This window comes from Rhinolophus ferrumequinum, chromosome 18 (assembly GCF_004115265.2).
Source record: "Rhinolophus ferrumequinum isolate MPI-CBG mRhiFer1 chromosome 18, mRhiFer1_v1.p, whole genome shotgun sequence".
In the NCBI taxonomy this organism is placed as follows: domain Eukaryota; kingdom Metazoa; phylum Chordata; class Mammalia; order Chiroptera; family Rhinolophidae; genus Rhinolophus; species Rhinolophus ferrumequinum.
The window spans coordinates 54,096,491-54,120,250 of record NC_046301.1 but is presented as its reverse complement, the minus strand read 5'-3'; the positions used below and the strand labels follow the sequence as shown (position 1 = coordinate 54,120,250).

Here is a 23,760-nt window from a genome sequence, read left to right as displayed (position 1 = left end):
AAGATAAATAATAATGAGTTTTATTCTCTTATATAATTAATTTACACATACATATGTTTTTGTTTGGAAAATAAGGGAATGTGGGGATACACAAAATAAATTCTGGGCTTGATAAGGCATAAAAATTCCACCTCGAAGCTAGAGCTAGTTAATGTGCTGTGCTTGTTTGGGAGGAGGTGAATGTCCAATGAGCAGACAGATACAATACAAAGGAGTAGTTCCAAAAGTCTTTCTCCTTCTACTTACAGTCACTTAGTCAAAATATGGCACACACTACATACATGATATTAGGTTCTCTGGGTTTTTATATGTATACATTTGCTTCAGCACAAACCACATCCCTGCACCATATTGGATATCATCACTTCTCTGAAAGTAGAGTGAACGACCAGCATTTCCCAGATTTGTAAAATAAACTTAGTAAAGTTGAAAATGTAAATTCTTATAAAGAATCACTGTCTGCTTATTCAAACAATATGCCGTGCCTTTCGAAACTGCAGGAGTTAACATGCATAATGAGAAGTTGAAATTAGTTCTTCACACATCCCTTTTGAGTTTTAACTCCCCTGTTGTTCTTTTTCTTAGTTTGTCTCATTTCTTGCTGAATATAGTTCTCAGGGATCTCTGCTCCCTTCCTTTAATTTGGACCTCATACTCAGTAATAATAAAATGCCAAGACAAAAAACTAAATGTCATAGATAATAACTGGATGTAACGTGGCACTTATACACTGTGGAAGAAAGTTTCAGTAAACAAAGGATGGATAGGTTTGTTTTGACATAGAATGAGTACAAAGTACCTGCATATCAGTTACATTTGCTACATTACCTGATATCATGAGATTTTTCTGGCAATGGGGAAAAACACCATTAGGCATTAATTGATTGGTCTAGCCACTCATATCCACACAGCTGCCAAAAGTAAGAACTGTATCATCTCCATCTTTGGACAGAGTCTTAAGAATGGGTCTGCCTATTGCTTAGACATTTATATAATTCATGAAGTGATCCTCCCAATAAGTCTAGTATCCATCTGACATTATACATAATTTTTACAATGTTATTGACAATATGCCCCATACCATAATTTGCAACCTCATCATAATTTAAAATAAAATGTTTCAGTAAACAAAGGGTGGATAGGTTTGTTCTGACATAGAATGAGTACAGTGTACCTGTAGTCACAGGGATACATAGTACAGCATAGAAAATATAGTCAATAATATGCTTTTTTTTTAAGTTTATTGGGGTGACAATTGTTAGTAAAGTTACATAAGTTTCAAGGTACAATTCTGTAATACATCATCTATATGTATCATTCTAATAACTGTGTAAAGTGTCAGATAGGTAATAGACTTGTTGGGGTTATATCATTTTGTGAAGTGTAGAAATGTCCAATTACTATGTTGGTTTGTATTCCAGAAACTAATGGAAAAAAAAAGAAAAAAGAAAAAGAATGGGTCTGCCATAGGATTAGGTGTCAATAAGTGATCATCAGCAAATAGTTAAAAAAAAAAATCATACTTGCTCATGTACACCTATCCATGATATATATATATATATATATATATATATATATATATATATACACACATATCTTGCATTTCTGTAAATGCTTTACAAGGATTATTACCAGAAGCCTTTTGATAAGTACATAAAATTCTGAGCATTTATAAAATTAATTAAGCATATACATATTGTTATCTTCAATTAGTTGTACTAATGCTTAATTAGATTAATTAAATGGCTATGCTTTTTTTTTTCAATGTTTAACAGCATTTCTTACTTTTTTAGGATAAAAATATTTTTAAAAAGGAATTAAATGCCAACAACACTGGAAACATCCATATTAAATCAAACTATATTCCAACATTATTGGAGCCAGATTGATTAAAACATATTAAATGCATGAAATATGTTTAAATGCAGAAGTATTAGATAGAAAATGTTTAAGCAGCCTCAAATTTTCAAATAGCTTAACCAAATAATGCAGGTCCATTTGTCAAAATTCAACCTCACTGCAGTGGTTATTCTCAATAACATAGACTTATAGCTTGCCTATAGAATGAAAAACAAAGCGCTATTATGTTAGGTAAGTTTCAAGATAACTGCCCATCCACACACTTTTTGGAGAGTTATCTGACAGCACTCTTTTTTCCATAAATGAAAACATCTGTATAACTTTTCCCCATGCCTATCCTAGTGAATTGATCAGAAAGACGAACAGCCATTGAAATACAACAGCTATTGTAGGCCTTTAAGTTTTCCGAATGCCCCGGAAAGGTGTGGCCTGGCTAACTCATCTAAACAGATTTCATTATTGAAAATTTTAGGTAAGAGGCACAGATGTAAACTGAATGTTAGCATTAGGAAGTTAAGCCAAAATGTGTAATACAATTTCCAGGACATAGAGATGGTTGGGGAATTCATTTCAGTCTATATGCAAGCTGAGGCAAATGATACCCACCAGGAGATCTGTGGAGAGTAGAACAGATATACACAAACTAAAGCAGAGATAACATAACCATACTGCCCCTGAGAGAGATAGAAAATATGGCTTTGAACTCTTTCTGTATCTAAATTCTTTCCTGGAAAATAAAAATCTTGGTTCAACCCAATTCTTCATTTTAGTGCCTTAATCTAAGCAGCTGACTATATTTGTAGAAAAATACACAACCACAAAAGTCTACTCTCACTTAAATTTATGAGTAGAGATACCACACAGTTCTTTAAAACCGTTGGCAATCCTACTATATCCCCTATTTTCTCCCTCTCTCCTTGCTGATTATTTCAACTTTTTTTTTTTTTTTTGGTTCTTCTCAAATCTCCATAACCTTCTCTGTCACTTTCACCAGATGCTTCATTTCTTATTTTATTTGAAAAATATCAGCAACCAAATGAGAACAACATTTTTATATCATAAAATATATACATCTTACTGCACCGGAAAGTGCTTATTTTTCCCTTCCTTCTGTTTAATGGATGAATAATCCATGTTCTCATCTAAACCCAAATTTGCATCTTGTTCATTGGATGTAGCCTATCCAAACACTCTGCTCTGGCAACTGCATCTTCTTTTCTTGCCCCTCTTGGTTTCACTATTCTCATCTCCATGTCCCCCTTTCCGACCACCATATATATACATATGAGAAGCACTTTAGAGAAGCACTCTTCCAATGAGCTTTCTGTGCCTGCTGTGTCAATTCCTCAGCTCCTATTGTCTCTCTTATATACTCTTACCAAAGTCAACCATGGCCTGAATCTTTCTAAATCAATGGTCATTTCCAATCGTCACCATACTTGATCTCAGCAACATTTAATTCAGCTCCTCATTTTGTCCTGCATGAAAAACTTTTTTATTTAGTGTCTGTAAGTAAACTCTTACACGCTCTTGGTGTTTCCTCCTATGAATATATCAATATGTATTTGTCTCCTTTGTTTGTTCTTCTTCCATCTCCTGACTGCTGAATTTTGAAATACAGTACAACAGAGTTCTATCCTAGCTCTCTGCTTCCTGATGCAAGCCCATTTTCTCTAGTTCATGTCAATTATAGGGTCCCTTGACTTTTCTCTTTATTAATATAGAACCCTTATAACTTCTAAATGTATGTGTCCTCCTCCAAACTCTCCTTTGGTTTTCTGACTGATATCCAACTGCATAAATGGCATCTTCCCTTGCTTGTCTAAAAGGGATTCAAATTTAACTAACCTTAAACACATATGTATACCGTGTTTCCCCGAAAATAAGACTGGGTCTTATTAAGATTTGCTCCAAAAGACACAGTAGGGCTTATGTTCAAGAGATGTCATCCTGAAAAATCATGCTAGGGCTTATTTTCCTGTTAGGTCTTATTTTCGGGGAAACACGGTATGTATAAATATTGTTTTCACATATACTTTCAAATGTGTGACTCCCCTAATGATTTTTATTTCATTAAATGATTCCTCAAATCACTTTTGTTTTGGCTTAGATTATTCTTTAAGTCCATAAACTCCAGGTCTAATCCACAGCAAATTGTTTAAGACAGACAGACAAACAGACAACTTTGTGCCACCACTGGCACTTTTGTCGTCTGGATTCAAATCACCATTATCGCTCTTTCTTTATAAGTTATGTTGTAAATTATAATGTAAATTATAATAAATTTGGAGATAAATGCCTTACCTAGGACACATATTAAAACTAAAATCAAATTCTGGTTCAATATTGTTTCTGCATATCATAGACTTTAATTCAACCCAGTATGGCAGGTGAATCTATTAAAAGAACTTCAGTAGTAACTTGTAAGCTTTTTAGATGTGATCAAGATGGAAAAATACTGACAAAAAATATAATCATAACTCATGACTAGATTTGGGGGTGGTGCGCTTTAGAAAGACATTATGCAACCAATTATACAACCGCTGGAAAACATCTATTAATGAGAGGAACATACAGAAATAAGTCATTAAAGTAATTATCATATAAAGAGAACACATGAAATGCATCACATCTTTGTGAACACATACCACCCAATAGATCAAAGCTCTATTATAACCACAAGGTTGATAGATAATTCCTACCTAGATAGTGCGGTTTCTTGAACTGAAAACAAACTTATTGCATATTACTGCATTAATTTAAATATCTAAAATTAAATTGAAGAAATTATTTTATTTTGCTTAACTGGTATTAAAAGAGCAAGATTGCTAATTATCTATACATTTTATTATGCTAGAAAATGCTAAATCTCCTTTATTTAATGTGATATCATCCTTGTTTTTCTTTTTTTTTCATAGCTATATGGATGATAACCACATGCAAGGTTTCTCACTTTTCCCATTTGTTTTTTAAATTTTTGTCATTAATAAGTTTTCAAATGTTACCTGAAATATCTATAGGCATCCCTCAAAAATGGTTTTAAAAGTGAAATATAAATCTTACTAATAGAGAACCATTTTCAGCTGTGTTTTCTAGAACATTTTATCCCCAATAACATATGCTGAGTGTAATCCAAGTACAGTTTTTCATCATCTTGTTTTTTGCTAACAAATAGGAGACATCAACCATATTGAAAAATAATAGTTGTAAAAAATGTTCTTTACTTTGTAAGTTATGGAAATATCACATTCAGCATTTGAAAATAGGATACTGAGAAAATAAACATGATAAGTGAAGGTGTCAATGAGAGGTAATGACTGATACAATATTTAAACAGCTTCAAGATAGAAAACAAATTATTTGAACCAATGTTCTCATTTCTTCCTGTCACTACTGAATATTGTGCTTACAACTATTAATGAAATATTGATACAACCATAAAATATGAAATAAAATATTACAGTAAAATATTTATTTTATAACATGAACGTGAAGAACAAATATATAACATGAAAATGTACAAAAACAAGATAAGACTACCTATGTATTTGAAAGTTAAATTTAGTTCCTATATATCATAAATGGGAAAATTTGACAAAAAATAAATGCAATGACACCAACTTAGTCTCTAAAGTTCTTCTTTTTTGGGAGGGGAGGAGAGTAAAATAACATTGTTAGGATCCAATAGATATTATATTTATAGACTAAATAGAATAAGATTTATCACTCTATTAAGTAGATAGGATTAATAAAAATATGATTCTTTAAATAGAATTTATACTACAGTGTTTCCCCGAAAATAAGACCTAGCTGGACAATCAGCTCTAATGCATCTTTTGGAGCAAAAATTAATATAAGACCCAGTATTATATTGTATATTATATTATATTATATTATATTATATTATATTATATTATATTATACCTCGTCTTATAGTAAAATAAGACCAGGTCTTATATTAACTTTTGTTCCAAAAGACACATTAGAGCTGATGGTCTGGCTAGGTCTTATTTTCAGGGAAACAACAGTATTAAATAAGGAATAAGTAAAATAAGATGAGTTAAATTAGCCTATAACAAATCAGTGAGAAATATAACTATGAGATAGTTTTTTTTAAGAAATGAATAAAATATACTTCTAAACTTGAGTTAGCCATTTTTTTCTTTAAGTAATTTTATCTACAATTGGAAAGCTCACTACCATACATTAGCCTGGTAGTTTGGGAAATTTAATTCTCTAATAATTTAATCAGAATCTTTTGACCCAAGATATAACCTATTTTAAACCTAAAAGAAATATGTGTGGCTTCACAGACTCAAGTTTAAAAATGTGTTTCAATCAAATGTTCACAGTTATTGCAGTTCCAGTATTAAAGCCAATAATTATCTGTTACTGTGTTCTTCTATAGGCCAAGAACTGTATTAAATGCATTAGTTAATCCTTACAAATGCCACAGTGGGCAAAATTGTCTAAATAATGTCACATATTCACATAGAAATTACTATTAAAAGTAAAATTTTAAAACTCATAGTCAAGTAAGGCATTATGGTATTGTAGACTTAAGCAGTACTATTTGGAGCATACATGCACTAAAAGAGAAGGGAGATTCCCTTTCTCCTGTCCCAGAAGCATTAACTTGCTATAGGAATATTGGCAGTTCATTTTAAATCCTAAGGCTTTTTGCCTTTTCTATATTACATTGGCTTTTATTACAATGAAATAATAATATAGCATTTGTGAAAGTGTTTTAAAATAATCAATGTATTATTATTATTACTGGTATCTTCTCTCTCAATTTCTGGTTAATTTTTTAAATATATTTATTGAGTCGTCTTAATATCTAAATCCCTTCTTTTGGACATGTTTCATATTGTATGTAAAATGTATCTATTATTTATCTACTATTTATCTATAAATGGAAAGTAAACACATACATATGTAATGTTTACAGAATCCTTTACCGAGTTTTCAAAAATCAGGAGAGAAACGCACTTCTTATGATTTTAATAACAAATGAATTTGAGTGTCCATATTACAATGATTCCCAAAGAATGTTACATAATGGGCAACACAGTTCACCTTTTGATTAGAGAGTAGAATGGCAACAAAACTGTATAATTAACTTTGATTAAATGTTAAAGGAACTGGGTGAAGTGAGCCAGACAGAGAATGACAATTACCGTATAATTTTACTTATATGTGGAATCTAAAGAACCAAATAAATGAACAAACAAAACAGAAACAGACTCATAGATTCAAAGAACAAACTGAGGGTTGCCAGATGGGAGGAAAGTTGTGGGGCTGTGTGAAAAAGATGAAGGGATTAAGAGGTACAAATTAGTTGTTACAAAATAGTCATGGGAATGTAAAGTACAGCGCAAGGAATATAGTCAATAATATTGTAATAACTACATATATATGTGTGTGTATATATATATATAAAACTACATATATATTTGTGTATATATACATATACATATATACACACATATATATACATAAATTATATATATATATACATATATATATACACATATATATGTATATATATATAAAATTTGTGACATGAATGTCTAACCATTATGCCATATACCGGAAACTAATATAAAATATTGAATGTCAACTGTAATTGAAAAGACATTTAAATGTTAAATAGAAAATACATTTGAAAAATGAAATACAACTTAATTTCACACCACCAAATTCAGAAAAACATTTAATATAGATGTACCAAAATTCAAAAGATTAGTCAAATTAGTTTGGATGTTGTGGGTACTGAATGCATTTAGAGAACCTGCAGCTTTTGAGAATCAGCATTCTGGCCTTGAAAGAGTTAATAATGCACATTATAGTTGTTCCAGTCATTCCTTTCACCATAACCCCACTGTTCCATTTGGCTAATACTGACTAAAACACAAAACAACACATGAACATCTGGGTATCATTTTCCAAAGTTTACATATTTTGGAAGATTACGATTTTTCATGAATGGTATAAAATAATGTTTGCACATAATGTAGAAATTTCCAAAGGTGCCCTTTCAAAAAAGAAAAAAAAAAGCAATCTAAAAGTACATGTGGATTAGCATGTGGCATTTACCGTTCACTGACATATTTTAAAATATTGGCAGCCTAGTTTTCTAGCCTAAGTTTTACAAGCCTGTTTCAAAGAAAAAAACAAAAGTTCAGGTTAAAATAAATTTATACATGAAATATGGATGTCTCTCCAGATTATACCAAATAAAAAGAATGCAATGTCAGATCTCATCCAAATAGCACACACATAGCTGTAAAAACCATATTTTCCAAGTTGTTATTGTTTGTGATGCACGTTTAAGCGCACAGAACATTTGCCTTTATGGCAGTTTTATTGTCAGCACAGTAAATGGCAAAAGGGTTTCTGTTCAATTGACTTTCTCATAAAAGGTTTAATTCCCTATTCATTTTGGCATAGGTTATATCTTGAGTTTCTTACTCCAGCTAACATCTATACTTCTGAGTAACTAAATTTTGCTGTGTGTGCCAGACAGGCCTGGTGTCAGGGTGAGAAGAAACTGTACTAGTTATAAGTACATGGATTGTAGCAGTTAGAAAGGCTTTTGGCGGTTGGATGGGGCTGATAAATGACTTTAAGGCAAAAGTGTCATCACAATGAATAATTAGGCATTATGTAAATATAATTTTATGTTACGTATCATCATCATCATAAAGTATTTGATGCCATTAAATAAATACTACAGTATTCTATATCCTAGTTTAGTCAGTATTTTTGTAGTCAGATAAATAGAAATAAATTAGAAAAGTGTTGTGTTCATAGATGTATTATGATTTATCTACAATTCCACAAATCATGAATCACAAACATAATTCTTAGTGAATTCATGTCTATATTTAAAAGGCAGTGTTAGTAAATGCAAAGTATACAACAAAAGCATTTAAATATTTAACACAAATAATTGGAAGGAGACATATAGATATAGATATAAATATAGATATATAGAGTTATAAACACAGATATGTATGTTTTCAGCCTGGACTCTAATCTTAGTGCTAAAACAATGAATCAATATACATGATTGTACAAATATAATCTATTTTAATGTTTAAATATAAATGCCAAATATAAATCTGATAAATTTGATATGTGAAACACATAAGAAAGACTTACCTTCAAGTTCAAATAATCAATGAATAATGCAAATCCTACTTTCTTTAAAGTTGTTTTAAGTATTTGAGAATATTTTTCCAGGACTTTTTCTTTCATTTATTTTGAGATAATCGCTTAGTCAATTGTAGAGATAATTGCAGTTGGAATAATAATACAGAGTTTCCATGCACCCTTGACCCAGTTTCTAGCAATGGTAACATTTTGGAAAAACTATAGTACAATATTAGAACCAGGAACTCATCTTTGATACTATCCTTTGATCTTACTCAGGTTTCCTGTTTTATTTGTATGCATTTGTGTATGGGTGGGTGTGTGTTCTTTTGATTTTACCACGTGTGTCCGTCCCTATGTTCACCACCACAGCCAAGAAGATACAGAATAGTAAAGAGCTGCGAATATTTTTAAAATTTTATTTTAAGGCACTAGTAATCTTTTAAAACAAAAGTCAACAACTCTTTTCTGGGAAGATTTACATTTTTTAAGCTTTGTAGGCTACATTCTCACTGTTGGAAGTACTTAGCTCTTCTTTAGCAGCTCAAAGACCTCCAAAAACAACTCCTAAGCAAATAGGTGTGGCTGTGTTCCAACAATGGTGCATGAAAAAAATGGGATACAACGTGGATGTGGCCTATAGGTTCTTGTTTGTTGACTCCTAGTCTAAGGTTTTCATAATCACCTCTTTTTAAATCTAAAAGTAGCATATTTTTCCTAAGGAGGAAAACTCATTCCTATTATTTTGTTTGTTTTGATTATTTTCTTTTTAATATCTAATTAAACATAAGTTTCAGCAGTTTTTGAACCTAATATTTTCATTTCCCTCTTCAACTGTGCTATTATTGAAACAATATAAATTGCCGTAATTCCACGGATACAAGTATAATTCCCAATCACAAGAATTAATTTTAGCCATCACAATAATGTTAGGCTTTCAACTATATTGAATTTTCTTTTATGTCCAAAAGTTGGCCAATAGCACACTACGAAGGCAAGCAATGTATTGTTTAGTTGTATATTATTTCCTTTGTGCTGAAATAGTTATTTTATGAGTGATATATATGGTAGGTAAAACACCAGAACAAATAAACAAATAAACACAAGACACCCAAATTTTGAGCTGGGAAATGTGCTAACTAACTAAGATAACATAAATGGAATTCTAATAATACGAGTATATATAGAGGATGCCCAAAAAATGTATACACATTTCAAAACAGGAAAAACTATTAAATTTGTAATACTCAATATATACCGATAACAAAAGAGGAATACAAGTTATGTGTATACATTTTTTGACACCCCTGATATAATGAGAAAGTATATTGCAGCAATCATAGCTCTAATAAAGATGTTTAGTACAAGTCTAAAGGACAAAAATCCTGAAAATCATTGTTAATGAACTCATAAAGAAGACATTCTTATCCATATCCAGTTCATCGATCTTCTTGCTGATTTACAGACTGAGTTGCCTTATACCTAAACATCTAGCAATAAAGCAGAACATTAAATACACCAGACTTTTTTTCCCCACATCATATTTAGTATCATATATTTCCATGTAATCAATTACTTGGTGTCAATGGGACAAAACCTGAGTTTCAGGGTATGATTCTAAATTAACTTAATAACATACTATTTAGTTAATTTAGTACATAGTTTTATGATATACATTAGAATAGAGAAATTTCTACTGTACCATCTTAGATCAAAACAACAGAAAAATATGTTTTCATGAGCTTTAAAGTACAATATTAATAGAATTCCTTTCAGCTATTTGTAGAAACAGATTTGATAGGACAGAAAAATAAACTGAACTTAAAACCAAAGCAGCCAGCATTCTCTCTGTAAAGGAAGATGATCTAATATAAAATTATCTGTACATGTATGACTTAAGGTGCACATGGGTCACTAAGGTAAGAAAAACATTTTTCACTTCATAAAATTACTACATAATTTTACTTCATTTATATCAAAGGGCTTCTAGTAGCCAAAATGACTGTACCACATTGCATTTATATCATTTAAAAGCTCAGTGTGTCATTTTTTTTTTCACAACCTTGGAAATAATACTTGATTCATTCTACCAAGTTCGAAAAAGAACAATTTTTAAATAGTCATTTTATCTTAGCTGATGAGCAAATGAAATGCTATATCATATTTGAATAAATTTAAGCTAAGAATTAAAACATCAAACAAGTTTGTAAGTGTAAATATGCTTCAGGAATATTCTGAGAAATTGGGGCATGGAATCAAAGATTAGAAATCAGGTAGCTCACTGGCCTATTCGAAGAATGAAAGTTCTACATATTTAACACCTTAGAATTTCAGTTTGGAATATAACTATTAATGAACAATCATTTTAACCAGTATAAATAAACAGATAAAAACAAATGCGCTTATAAATAAATTATTTCAAAGATATTCAATGATTTATTTACATAGCATGTTAAAATCATTTGTCAAATTATTAATTCAGCTATACTTTTCCCTAAAAAATGACCCATGATTTTAGGTATCATGAAAGTAAATACCAATAGCTTACAAATTTAAATTATGGTCATCTCAGATCGACTCGTGGAGTTTAGTTTGAGTTCTTCATAGTTGTTTCAGTGGGCATGTATGGGTTACTTACAATTTGAATTATGTGGCACAAACTGAAATGATCCTTTTTAATCAGCAAGAAATGAGATGTTATCACAGCATGGTTTGGCACGCACTATTCCCTGAATTCCACTCCAGGTGCTTTTCACTGGGTGGATTTGGCCTGTTGACTGAATTGGCCAGCCATCCTCTGTCCCTAAGATAACTGCATGATTGGGAAGCCATATGGTGCAATGCTGTAAGCTATATTAAATTTTGAGTCATATTTTGGCCAGCTTTGTTCTCATAACTGAGATTCAGAATCACATCCTTGTAAATTTCTGTACACTTGCTGCTTAGTGGTGTAATTAAGTTCACCTTTCCTTTTTTTTCCTTTCCCTTTAGACCTTTGCTGATATAAAATTGTTAGAGGTTAAACTTAAAGGCACTCGTTGAGAGGAGGAAAATAAATAGATGAGGGTGACACTTTGGATTCACCCTGCATTTACCTTTCAAGAAACAGTCCTCATTGTGAACGATGGTGATCTTTTGTTTCTTCAGGCAAGCAGCTCTGTGCACTTCACAATGGTTTTCATAGAATTCGCCATCAGATCCACACACTGGTTTGTAGTGCCGTTTGCAAAGGTTCATGCAGGCACACTCTGCTTGCCCTGTCTCTCTGCTGATGACACAGTGCCTTCCCAAGCCACAGTATTTATTTTCACAAGATCCCAAAGGGCCATCCTGAATCTGGAATCCTGAGGATAAATAATACAACATGATTTTGATCATATGTCCAAAAAATACAATCATGTCAAAGATTCACGACAATACATCTATATACAGTACAACCAGGGTTCAGTTGTACTCAACTAGGGAAGGGACTGGCAGGTGAACTTTCTCATAATACCCTCAACATTCTTCCCTTCCTCCCTTCTTCTCCTTGAGCTCCCTTCTCCTTCCCCAATAAGTAGTGTAGTCCTTATGGACAAGGTCTCTAAAGTTAAATTGCCTGAGTTCAAACCCTGTCTCTACTATGGGGAAAATAGTACAATGCCCTCGAGTTTCACAAAATGCTACCTGCAATAATCCACAGAAAGCACATCACTGGCACACAGTAAATATTTAATAAATGTCAATTTTTACATTAACAGCATTCTGGATAGAAGAAAGGAAATATATATATATATATATATATATATATATATGTGTATATATATATATATATATATATATATATGTATATATATATACACACATAAGGCAGGAAATAGTAGGAGACAGGAATGAGAAATGTGTCTTGAAAACTTCTTGGTGGATTCTGACAGTTGATCCTTTCTTCTTTTGAACTTTTGTACTTGACAATTACTTATGCATCTCATGAATGAATTAATAAATCATGGGCAAATTGATTTTCTTGTTACTTACTCAGTCTAATAATTGCTATTGGCATAAGAAAAATATAGATGTATCCAGCAGTCCTGTACTAAAACCAAACAATTGAATCCCTATGCTTTTATAGGCAGAACTGGCTTTTCTCCTGTGAGAACTTTATCTTACTAGAAAATAAAAAAGCAAATTATACATCTGTGTGTGTGTGTGTGTGTCTGTGTGTGTGTATGTGTGTATGTATATATACCATCAGGACACTATATATATTGAAAACAAGAAAGGAAAAGAAAGGAAAAGTTTGAGAGGTTATAAACTTAAATTAGAGTAATTATTTTAGATATTTAATGTTTCTTGGTTTGAAGCCATCCCTCTACATGATTGAATCATAATTATTAAGAACATGGATTCTGATCCAGAGTTAAAACCACAGCTCCACCAGCTGCAAGCTTCAGGACCTTGGGTAGGTACTAACACATCTGTAACGCAGTTCCGTAATCGGTAAAACAGAAATGATAGCATATCCTCATAGAGTTATCACGATTAAAGGGATCAGCACATATAAAACTCAATTTAAGGGTTAGTCATTATTAGTAGTATTACTATCTTTTTAGAAACTAATTTTCATAAGGACAGGCATACATAAATAAAAAAGGATTTAAAGAATTTCTATTATTTGTTTTTAAATAAGACCTATGCTATCCTATTATATATACATATATATGTATGTGTGTATTTCCAAATGAAATTTAGCCAATTAAAATTACCAAAAAAGACCAATGTTATCAACAGCATAATTTTAGAAGCTAATTTACATTTTTGATAGCAATATAGAGTGGTACAAATCTTTTTGAAAGTAATTTCAAAATACTTGTACTCTGATACCACATTCTAAATGTTGAAAAAATATTCTATAAAATTTCAAAGAAAAAATAATACAATTTGTTCAACAAAGCTTTCCAAGTGTTTGGAAAATATGTTTACCTAAGTAGTTCTTGAAGTTTGGCATAGAATAGAATCGACTAGAGAGGTTGTTAAAACACAGATTCTACCTCCACTAAAATCCAGAGTTTCTGATTCAGTCGATCTGGGGTACAGCCCCAAATTTATTCCCAAGTTTACAGCTAATGATGATACTGTTGCTTCCAGGAAAACATTTTAGGGCCTTTGATTTAAAGATATTCGAATTTATAACTCAAATAAATATAACACAAAGAAAAAGACCAGGTAAACAATTATTAAAGCTCTTAAGTGGAAAAGATGAGAAGTTTATGCTATGATTAAAACCATATAAAGTAATGTAAATATTTGGAAGAAATGAGAAGATGTGGAAAAATTAACACAATTGACTACATAGGTGTATATTATATTGGGCTAAATTTTCTGTTTTTCTAATATTGCTTTTTAATATTCAATATAATACATTGAAAAAGAACATCTAAAATATGACAATCATAACTATAAAATAACGACTAATTTCGTTTTGGAAAATCTTATTCCTCATCCTTATACCAGTACTTACGATAGTTGTTAATCTAATGTTTATAGGGTCCAATACGAGGCTGCCATTATAACACAGAAGTCTGTCTCATATAGTTTTACTTCATATAATTATATATATATTCTACCTTACTAACAGTTTCTAGCTATCAAATAGTTTAAGATTTATCAGAAAAATATTTAATTTACTTTTATTATCAAAGAATAAGTTTAATGTTTATCAAGAGAGTCTGATCATTTCATATTCTAGTCATAAATTAAGGTAGCTGACTGAATCAGAATTTCTTTTTGGTGGAAGAATGCTCTGCCATCAAATGAGGTCATTTCTAGTATATGTAGGTTGGTGGGTATTCTTCTCAGATTCTCTCCTCTTAATTTTTTTCCTCTTAATGCCCATATTCCAGTTCAGAGATTTGCATTAGGATATTGGCTATTTGGTAGAAGTTAATGAGCTATTTTACATTAGCTATAAGTTGTGATGCATATAGATGCTACAATTAAAGAAAATTTAATTAATTCATAGGCAATCCAAAAGAAAGCTCAAATTATGTAAATGAATAACTAGAACATATCCTTTCTGATAGTAATTATCCATAGCTAATTCTTAACTTCAGTTTTAGTTGAGATTGTATCAATTTAATCTGATCAACATGTCAAAGATTTATTTTACATGCAGTCAGATAATGCACTAAATGCATTTTAACCAAGAACTTATATTCTGCTATCTTATACCTTGATAAAATCACATTTGTTCCCACAAAAGGGCTATGTATTTAACAATTACATAATTTTATGTTTATGCCTTCAGAGCTCTACAAAAATTCCTCACATATAAAACACAAACAAAGCTGAAACATTAAAAGAAGAAAGACACCAAGTCATAAAGCAAAATAATTTTACATAATTCTAAAATACGTTTTTTTAGAATCTCAACAATGATGAAATTCTCTTTGAGTAATTTATAAAATATAGACTTTATCAAACAGATGCTTAATGTAAAGTGGATCTACATTGAAATAAACATTAATAAAATGTAATTATTTTTATGTGTAAGGTGCTATATTAATTGCTATAGGATATATGAAAGTTCATTGTAGTTCACGAAGGGCATATGACAGGATCTGACAGTGCCCAACCAGAGAGACAAAGATTCAGGGGCTAATGTAGGGGCACAAAGGAAAGTAAGATGGATAATACCAGGTAAGACCTCAGGGACAATGTATCATGTCACAATTGAGGTTTTATCTGAAGAATGGGTTAGGAGTTCAGAAGGCTGACACAGGGATAGGCAGGGGATGAAACAGACTGATGCTGGATTTAAAACAGTAGCAGCAGAAGGGAAGAACCAGATTTTGATGAATTAACTACCTCTAATGATTACAGTGGCAATAAACATAATTGATTTAGAGTGCCAAACTATTTGAGGTGTTAATTGTCTCACAAAAATACATAGTAGGAAAGTACAAAATGTAAGTATTATGTTACCTTTGATTTGTTAAAAAAAAACAACAGATTTCAGGTCAGAGAACATGACTATAGTCTGCTTTTCCATTCCATATTTGTCTGACCTCAACCGGGACCTGATATTCAAATGCTAAAATAAGAGGGAATTAATAAATCATCTTCATATTTACTCTCACCCAAATAATTCATTTAAGAATTCTTGGAAAAACATAGTTTCTAATAAAAGCTAATATCTGAGAAACATATTTAGTAAACTTTCTCTATAATGCCTAATATTTAAACATCACCTGCAGCAAACAACCATATGCTCATAATTCTCTAATTTAAATATTTTCATACTTTACAAATAGCCTCAACTGCACTAAATGCAAAACTATTTTTAACTTAGATGTTCTAAATTCCTCTTTTCCCAAAGATTTTGTCATTATTTATTTTGTTTTTGTATCAGGTTCGTAGTCACCAAAATGAACTTTCAAATCAGAGTCCTTCATTTGTATTCCAACCATCACTACAAGTGCGATTCTAAAGAAGTTAGTTAACATAGACAAGCCTCAGTTTCCCCATATACCTAGAACACAGAAGAAACTCTCTAAGTATTATTTAAATTAATAAATAAAATGGAGATAATGATCATTATAAATTCATATGGTTTTTGAGAGGATAATGTGAGATCATGCCCTGAAAGGGCCTGGAACAGACTAACATTTTTAACAAACATAGTTATTATTATTTAGAATTATCATTTGTTATGAATTTGGTATGTGGACTATATTAACTTAAAATCATTGGAATGAATAAACAACAGCCTTTGACAACTCTAGTTTTTATTACATTCACTGGAACGTATTTACAGGAATATCTAAATGTCTGTTTCCAAATAATACACCTACAATTTTCAAGTATCCACTACATAAGAATTTCCCTCATCTGCAAAAATAGAAAAAAGAAGGCTCACATTTATAAAATTACATATTTTGGTTTAGAAGCATAATATTTTGGTGACATTTTGCTACCCACATGTGGAAAAATTGTGAAACACTACAGTAAATCCAAAATACAATTTCCTGTTGCACACTGTAAACTCTAACAAAACACATTCAGTCCTCACAAACTTCATGGTAAATGGAAGTTCAAGTAAATACTCTAATGCTTGCAGAAGATTGAGCACAGTATGATCGTTTCATGGCCTTTAAAGACAGGAATATGTATTCCCTGCTGCTGTTTTGTGAAGTCAGTCAAAACAAGGCTGTCTTACTGAAGGTTTACCTGGTGAGCCACGACTAAAATACAGTTTGAACTGTCACATATCTGTAGTTCAGTGAATTTGGAACCTTCTTATTTCAGATAATCCATTAGACGTCTGCAAGCACTTTTATGGAATTCTGCCATCAGATTTATTTTTAAAAAAGTAAATATAAAAAAGATAGGCATACAAAAAGAGGGATTCAGTTAAATTTCATGCATCTAAATTATATTTTCTGTTCAATGAAAATAAATATTTGCCAATGCAGATGATTTTTCATGTGTCATTTAAAAAGTTCGATGATTGGAGACCATAAATTAATACGGCAGTGGTTGCTGACTTGAGGTTCTCGACTGCAGTATGACCATTTGAATTATGACAACAGAAAATGGAAATAGCCTAAGATACACTCACAAAACTCTTTCCCACCTCAGGTTGTTACCTTGATAAGAAAGTACACTACGAGTTTTCCTAACCATTAATTTTATCCTTTCCATGCCCCATCCAGGAGCCAAGGTTTCTCTAGTAAATTTATGTCATCAGCCCACTGAGAATTTAGAGTGTACTTATGGTTATACGAGAACACGTTACCGGATAAAAATATTTCCATCATCTGTGTGATTTATTTAGATCACAGAAATAGGTTAGAAGCCAAAGAAATATCACTAGATAATACTTTCTATAAGTAACTGGAAATGTCTTGACATTGTAGATAGGTCAGTACATAGATAGACAAACCAATTCACAAGACAGATCATAGGTGAATATTTCGTATTTAAGACCTTCTTATAGATGACTGTGATTATTAAAAGCAAAATAGTTGTTCTAAAATCTGAGTTCTGTAAATATTTTGAGGGATATTTAAAGAAAAAATGTATTTCCTTATTTTTTGTTATTTGTTAGTAGTTTTGCTGACAGTACACATCTCCCCTATGAATGATGTAGCTCCATACATAAGAAAATGCATCAATTAGCGGACATAAGAGAAAAGCATTTCATTTTATATGTCTATGCAATGAGCTGAAAGACATATTCTAAATCATGTGTGAAACTTTAAATATTTCAGGCGTTGGGATACACATCCAAAACTTTAAAAACATCTTATTTCTTATTAAAACTTTAAAGCAAGAGATAGATTATTCTCAAATAATGTAGATATTTTCACACAATTACATTCAATAGCAAAATAAACATGTTTTAAGTAAAAATCAAACATTGTAATAGAAGGGTAGATTTGGCTACATAATCCTCAGATTCATTATAATGCTGATTATTAGAGTCAGATAAGCCATACGGCTAATAGGAAATTTAGGAGAGATGAAGACATAGCAGTTTCTGTTATTACTATAGAAATAAATGACTGCTAGAAGAAAATTGCTTTTAAATTTAAAAGTTTTAATTTTAAAATCTACTTCAATACATTATTTTAAATATGCATTGATTTTGAAGAGTTATTTTTCTTTATCAGAGTGCATTTAATGCCTTTATGTTGTTATGTTTTTAATAGACTTTTTTTTTTAGCATGATTAGGTTCAGAGCGAAACTGAATAGAAAGTACAGAGTGTTCCATAAGTCAGTTACAAAAGACAAATATAGTGTGATTCCCTTATGTGAGTTTCTTAGATTAGTCAAAATCATACAGACATAAAGTAGAAAGTAGAATGAGTTTCATCCCGTGAATGATTGCCTTCCTCTTCTTGTCCCCCAAAGCAGGAGACACACATGGGTGTTTTCCAGACATAACGGGATGCAAAAACACAAAACACAACACCTGAAAAATGCTATCAACGCAGAGTACAGTACAGTATCAGTTATTTACGTCCTTGCATTACATGGCTGACTGGGAGCCATGGCTTGCTGCCTTCTCAGCATTGGGAGAGAGCATTGTACCATATATTGCTAGCCCAAGAATAGATCAAAATTCAAAATATTGTTTCTACTAAATACATGTCACTTTTGTACCATCGTAAGGTCGAAAAACTGTGAGTTGAAACCCTGTTAGTCAGGGAATATCTGCGAATGTATTCAAAATCCCATTTAGCCAATGTCCCGCTATGATCTCTATGTCTTTGGTTTTATTGATTGATCTCTATTCTGTAGCTCTAGAAATATTTTGTTTTTTACCCATATCACTCTGTTTATTTTCCTTTCAGAAAAACCAATTTTTTAAAGTTATTCTACGTTTACATCTATACTTTTATGACGTGTATTTGAAAATGTTATTTTTCCACAAAATGAAATCAATATTTTTAATTCATTACTTAACCAAACAAAAACTTTTTCAGTTATTTTGAAAGATAATTTTTTATTAGTTTTATCAGTTAATTGAGTAGTTTTCTGAGCCTTCTAAATATTTTGATTCTGGTGTTCTCATCAATGGCTTTTGGTTAGTTTTAAACCATTGATAAACTCTTTATAAGTTACAAAACAAAACACTGCAATACATATATTTTATGTTCTATAAATATTTTAATCTTCACATGATAATCTTCTCTACATACACCTTAACGTCATGTATAATTTGCTTAACTAATAATATCGTTTTCTACTTTACAGTGTTGGCAGACAGATGTGACTATTTTGGTATGAATTTAAAAGTCATTTCATGATCTGGCACCTCACTCTCCCTACCTGACAACGTATCTAACATCAGAGCTCTTTATCCAAGGTTTCTCTAATTATGCATTTTAGGCTGCAGGGCCACAGGATCCCACCAAATTGATATTTTATTGTGTTTATAACTTGGTGACTATCCTTGTTTCTTTCCTTTATCTTCATCTCCTTTTTGGATGTAGAGGTTATGTTGCAGAACTCCCTACCTAAACTTAATCACCTAACTACTGAAAAGTATACCAAGATACATGTCATGTACTTAGGTTCAGGAAGACCTTCATATTTTAGTAAGGATATGAAATAATTAAAACATAAATATTTTATAAAGTGAAAAAACAACACACGGGAGATCGAGTTATGTGAATTGTAGAGGAAATATATATTTATTATGAGGAAAACTAAAAAAACAAAAAATAATACTTCCTAATAGAAGTCAGATTTGATCAGGGATTTAAAAAAAAAAAAAATGTTTAGGATCTTAACAGGTGGAAATTGGTTGGAAAAGGAAGACCATGGCAAGACAGGAGAGCAATAGTCTATGTACCATAAAATTTGGCCCTTCTATCTTTTTTACATTAACCTTACAAATGGTTTCAGAGTGATCACGTCCTAATTTGGTAAGGCAATTATTATTCCAATAAAGGAATGCAAGGAAAACCTGCTATATCTCATTTTAAACTTATTTTAAAGTAATTATTTACCATATATTTTTTACAATTAGATAAATGGCAGCACCAATATAGCTTTTTTCTATATAGTTTGTTCTTTCAGTGGTAGCTGTGAAGTGGAGAAGAATAAAAAAAAAATCTCCAAATCAAATTTCCTTTCTAGAAATAACTACCATTTGTGTATACTGACTAAAGCACTTTTTAAAGCATTTTTTCTCGTTTGATCTTTGTAACTATCTTTTGAAATACATGCTATTTGTTTCCTGCTTTACAAATAAAGAAGAAACTGGCTCAAAATGATTACTTATCATGTCCAGAGTCACATAATTGGTAAGTGATGGTGCCAGGCCTCAAACTTATGTTTGTGCTATTAGCAGTTATATTATTCTGCCTGTACTTTGTTCCTATTGATTTTTATATTTCTGGTGGAAATACATAGAAGATATGTATTATACACAATTTGAAATGTAAAACTTGAGCTTATTAGAAATCTAGGAATCTGAATGAGACAGCCATCTATATAAAATGATAGGTGGAAACATGAATAAATGTTTTAAGGGGAGGTAAAGTGTATATAGAAGGTGGAGTTGTAATTAGCAACTTGAACTTTGGAAAAGTTTTTCAAGTGTACTGGAAATACTTTCACTCAAATAAAAGAACTGGTAACTTTAAGAAAACCTTATTTGGAACATTGGACCTGGAGTCCCACTGCCCAGGTTTGAAATCTGGCTCCATTACATAGTGACTGATTGTGTAATCTTCCTGCTTTGCTTTTCTCACCTGTAAAATGGAAATGGTAATCTAACTGGTCTCCTAGAATTATTATAATTTAATACACAGAAAGCCTTTAAAATACTACCTATCAGATAATCAGTGCAACGTTAACGTTAGGTATTATTAAAATCAATGTTGTTGCTGTTGTTATTTTTTTCATTATAATAAACAACCAAACAAGTAGGCAATTTTCAAAAAATACACATTATAGTCCAAAGTTCATGTGCTATTTGATACTCATTGAAACAGTACTTAATATGATAGGGTCCCAGTTTAGCCCATAGACTCCACTCAACCCTCTTGATTCAATAGTATGGTACCATATTGATGATCTTTTACAGAAAATACTCATTATGTGTAATATGTTCTTAAACAAAATGTGGCCGTTCATTTTTCTTTGGAGCTCATGATCACATTTCTTCTATTTTAGGAAATTTCCTGCCCACATTGTCAACTTATCAAGTAATGGAAGTTAGTACTCTTCCAGTTCCGACTTGATTATATTTCGCACAAGAGCTTCAGTTTGGCAGGGCATTTTAAAAAAGTCATTAGATAGAAGAATGAGGTAGTAGGGAGAGAAAACTTTGGAAACTAATTATTTCACTCAATTTTGATTCCACAGAATCTTTGTTTCTAATTTATTCTCTGTTGTTGGGTACCCAGCATCAATGGTGCAGAGCTCTCTGCCTTTGCTCTACAGGGATTGTACAATAAGGTCAACTATCCCATGATATCTTTCTGAAAAAGCAATCCTATTCCTAACTTCATATCCATCTGATTGCCCTTGACTTTCCTCACAGACCTAAGAAAGTAGGTGATCACTGAATGCATCTGTTTCCAAAATTCCGATAAACATCTGGGACTACATAGTCAAAGCCATCTCTTTATCATCAGGAAGAAGAAATTAAAAGTTGGACATTCTGGCAGGACTGTTCATGGAACTCCTCTAGAGAAGATAACAACTTTTCCAGCTGCAGGATATCACATTCTGCCTCCTCCTTTGTACATGACTTTGTTGCTTCAGACTTTCAGTCTTTTTTGCCCTATAGTAGTTTCCTTATATTCAACTTCTGTCCAATTAGGTCCAAATAACAAATTTTCTTCCTAGGTTTCCAAATGGTCGTAATGGTAACCAATAAGAAAAATCTATACAATCTTCACAAACAGTCTTATGAGAATTGCATAGACTTAAAGACCCTCCCCTGAACCGTAAGAAAAATAAAATCAAAAACTACTTTCACCCAACATACAGCTTCCTTTAAAGAAATACAGATTAAATTTTGCTGATAGTTGTTACTTTTGGGCATTGTAGAAATTAAGAAATCAATAAAGTATCTTATAAATATATCTTACACATATATTTAATATACATTATCAAAGTATATGCACACATATTTTTCTAAGTGCACTTCTGCTTTACTATGGCAAATTGAATACACAAACATCATTTTGTTCCCTCCTAAATCCTCCCAAACCACCAAAACAAATTATTTCCAAAGATATATACAGGGATAAGAAGAACTGGAGAAAAGACAACACAATATTGGAAGTTTGAAAACATATGGCTAAGTGGGAACTGACTTCGTGACCCTAAGGAAACTGTATCCCAATATTGTAGTGAGTAAAATGGAAAACCTTATTTACAGCACAGATTCCTCAAAAAAGTCCATAAACTAGCAATATCAAGTACCTCAGGAAATGAGAGTGGCAGTAATTTTAAAATACGGAGGCATGCTGAAAATTGTTTAAGAAGTTGTTAAATTACTAGATCACGTCCTCTGCACAATCCTGGTAGAAGTCTGAGGTTAATACACTCAGACACAAAATGTATAGAATCTGAACACTGAATGTTAAATGCAGTGAAGAGCGGCTCTCTCCCTGAGTGCATTCCATCCCAGCACCCTGCAAAACTATTGACAGTCATAGGCATGGACTTTAGGCAGGTGATTCAAACTGTTCTCGGGGAATCTGTAACCTAATATTGGAAGTTCCCTAAAATTGATCCACCCCAGTCATTCACAGTGAAGTTTACAGTTGAAAACTTTACCCGGTGCTCAGAAATTTCAGGCCAGCTATTTGATATCCCTCTCTTAATCAAAAGCCAAAAGCCAATATTAGCTGGACATCTGAGTAAACTAGGATGGAAAATAAAGCCAAAACAAAGAGATACAAACAATGTAAATGAGAATATGCAGGAGAAAAAATAATATAAAAAGTAAAACAAAAATGTAAAATCTTTAATTTACATCGTCATAGAAATAAAAGTTTATAGTTCATCTCTAAAACAAGATAAACTCTGAAATAAGAATAGAAAAAACTTCATAAAACTCAAAAAGAACCACTGGAATTTAAAAAGCTGATAGTTAAATAGAAACTTCAAGAGGGAGTCTGGACAATAAACTTAAGAAAATCTCACAAAAAAGAAGTAAATAAAAAAATAAAAAACACATCAAAAAGAAAATATAAGACAACACAGATATCACTTCCAGAATTCTAAAGTCCAAA

General features: G+C 31.5%; 1 protein-coding gene across 1 annotated transcript in view; it reads right to left on the bottom strand.

Annotated features, from left to right (window-relative positions):
• Nucleotides 1-23,760, bottom strand: part of FSTL5 (follistatin like 5) — a 631,294-nt gene that overhangs the window by 402,747 nt on the left and 204,787 nt on the right. The window contains exon 4 of the mRNA XM_033135298.1: nt 12,114-12,362. Coding sequence (XP_032991189.1) covers nt 12,114-12,362 — 249 coding nt within the window. The remainder of the gene's footprint in view (nt 1-12,113; nt 12,363-23,760) is intronic.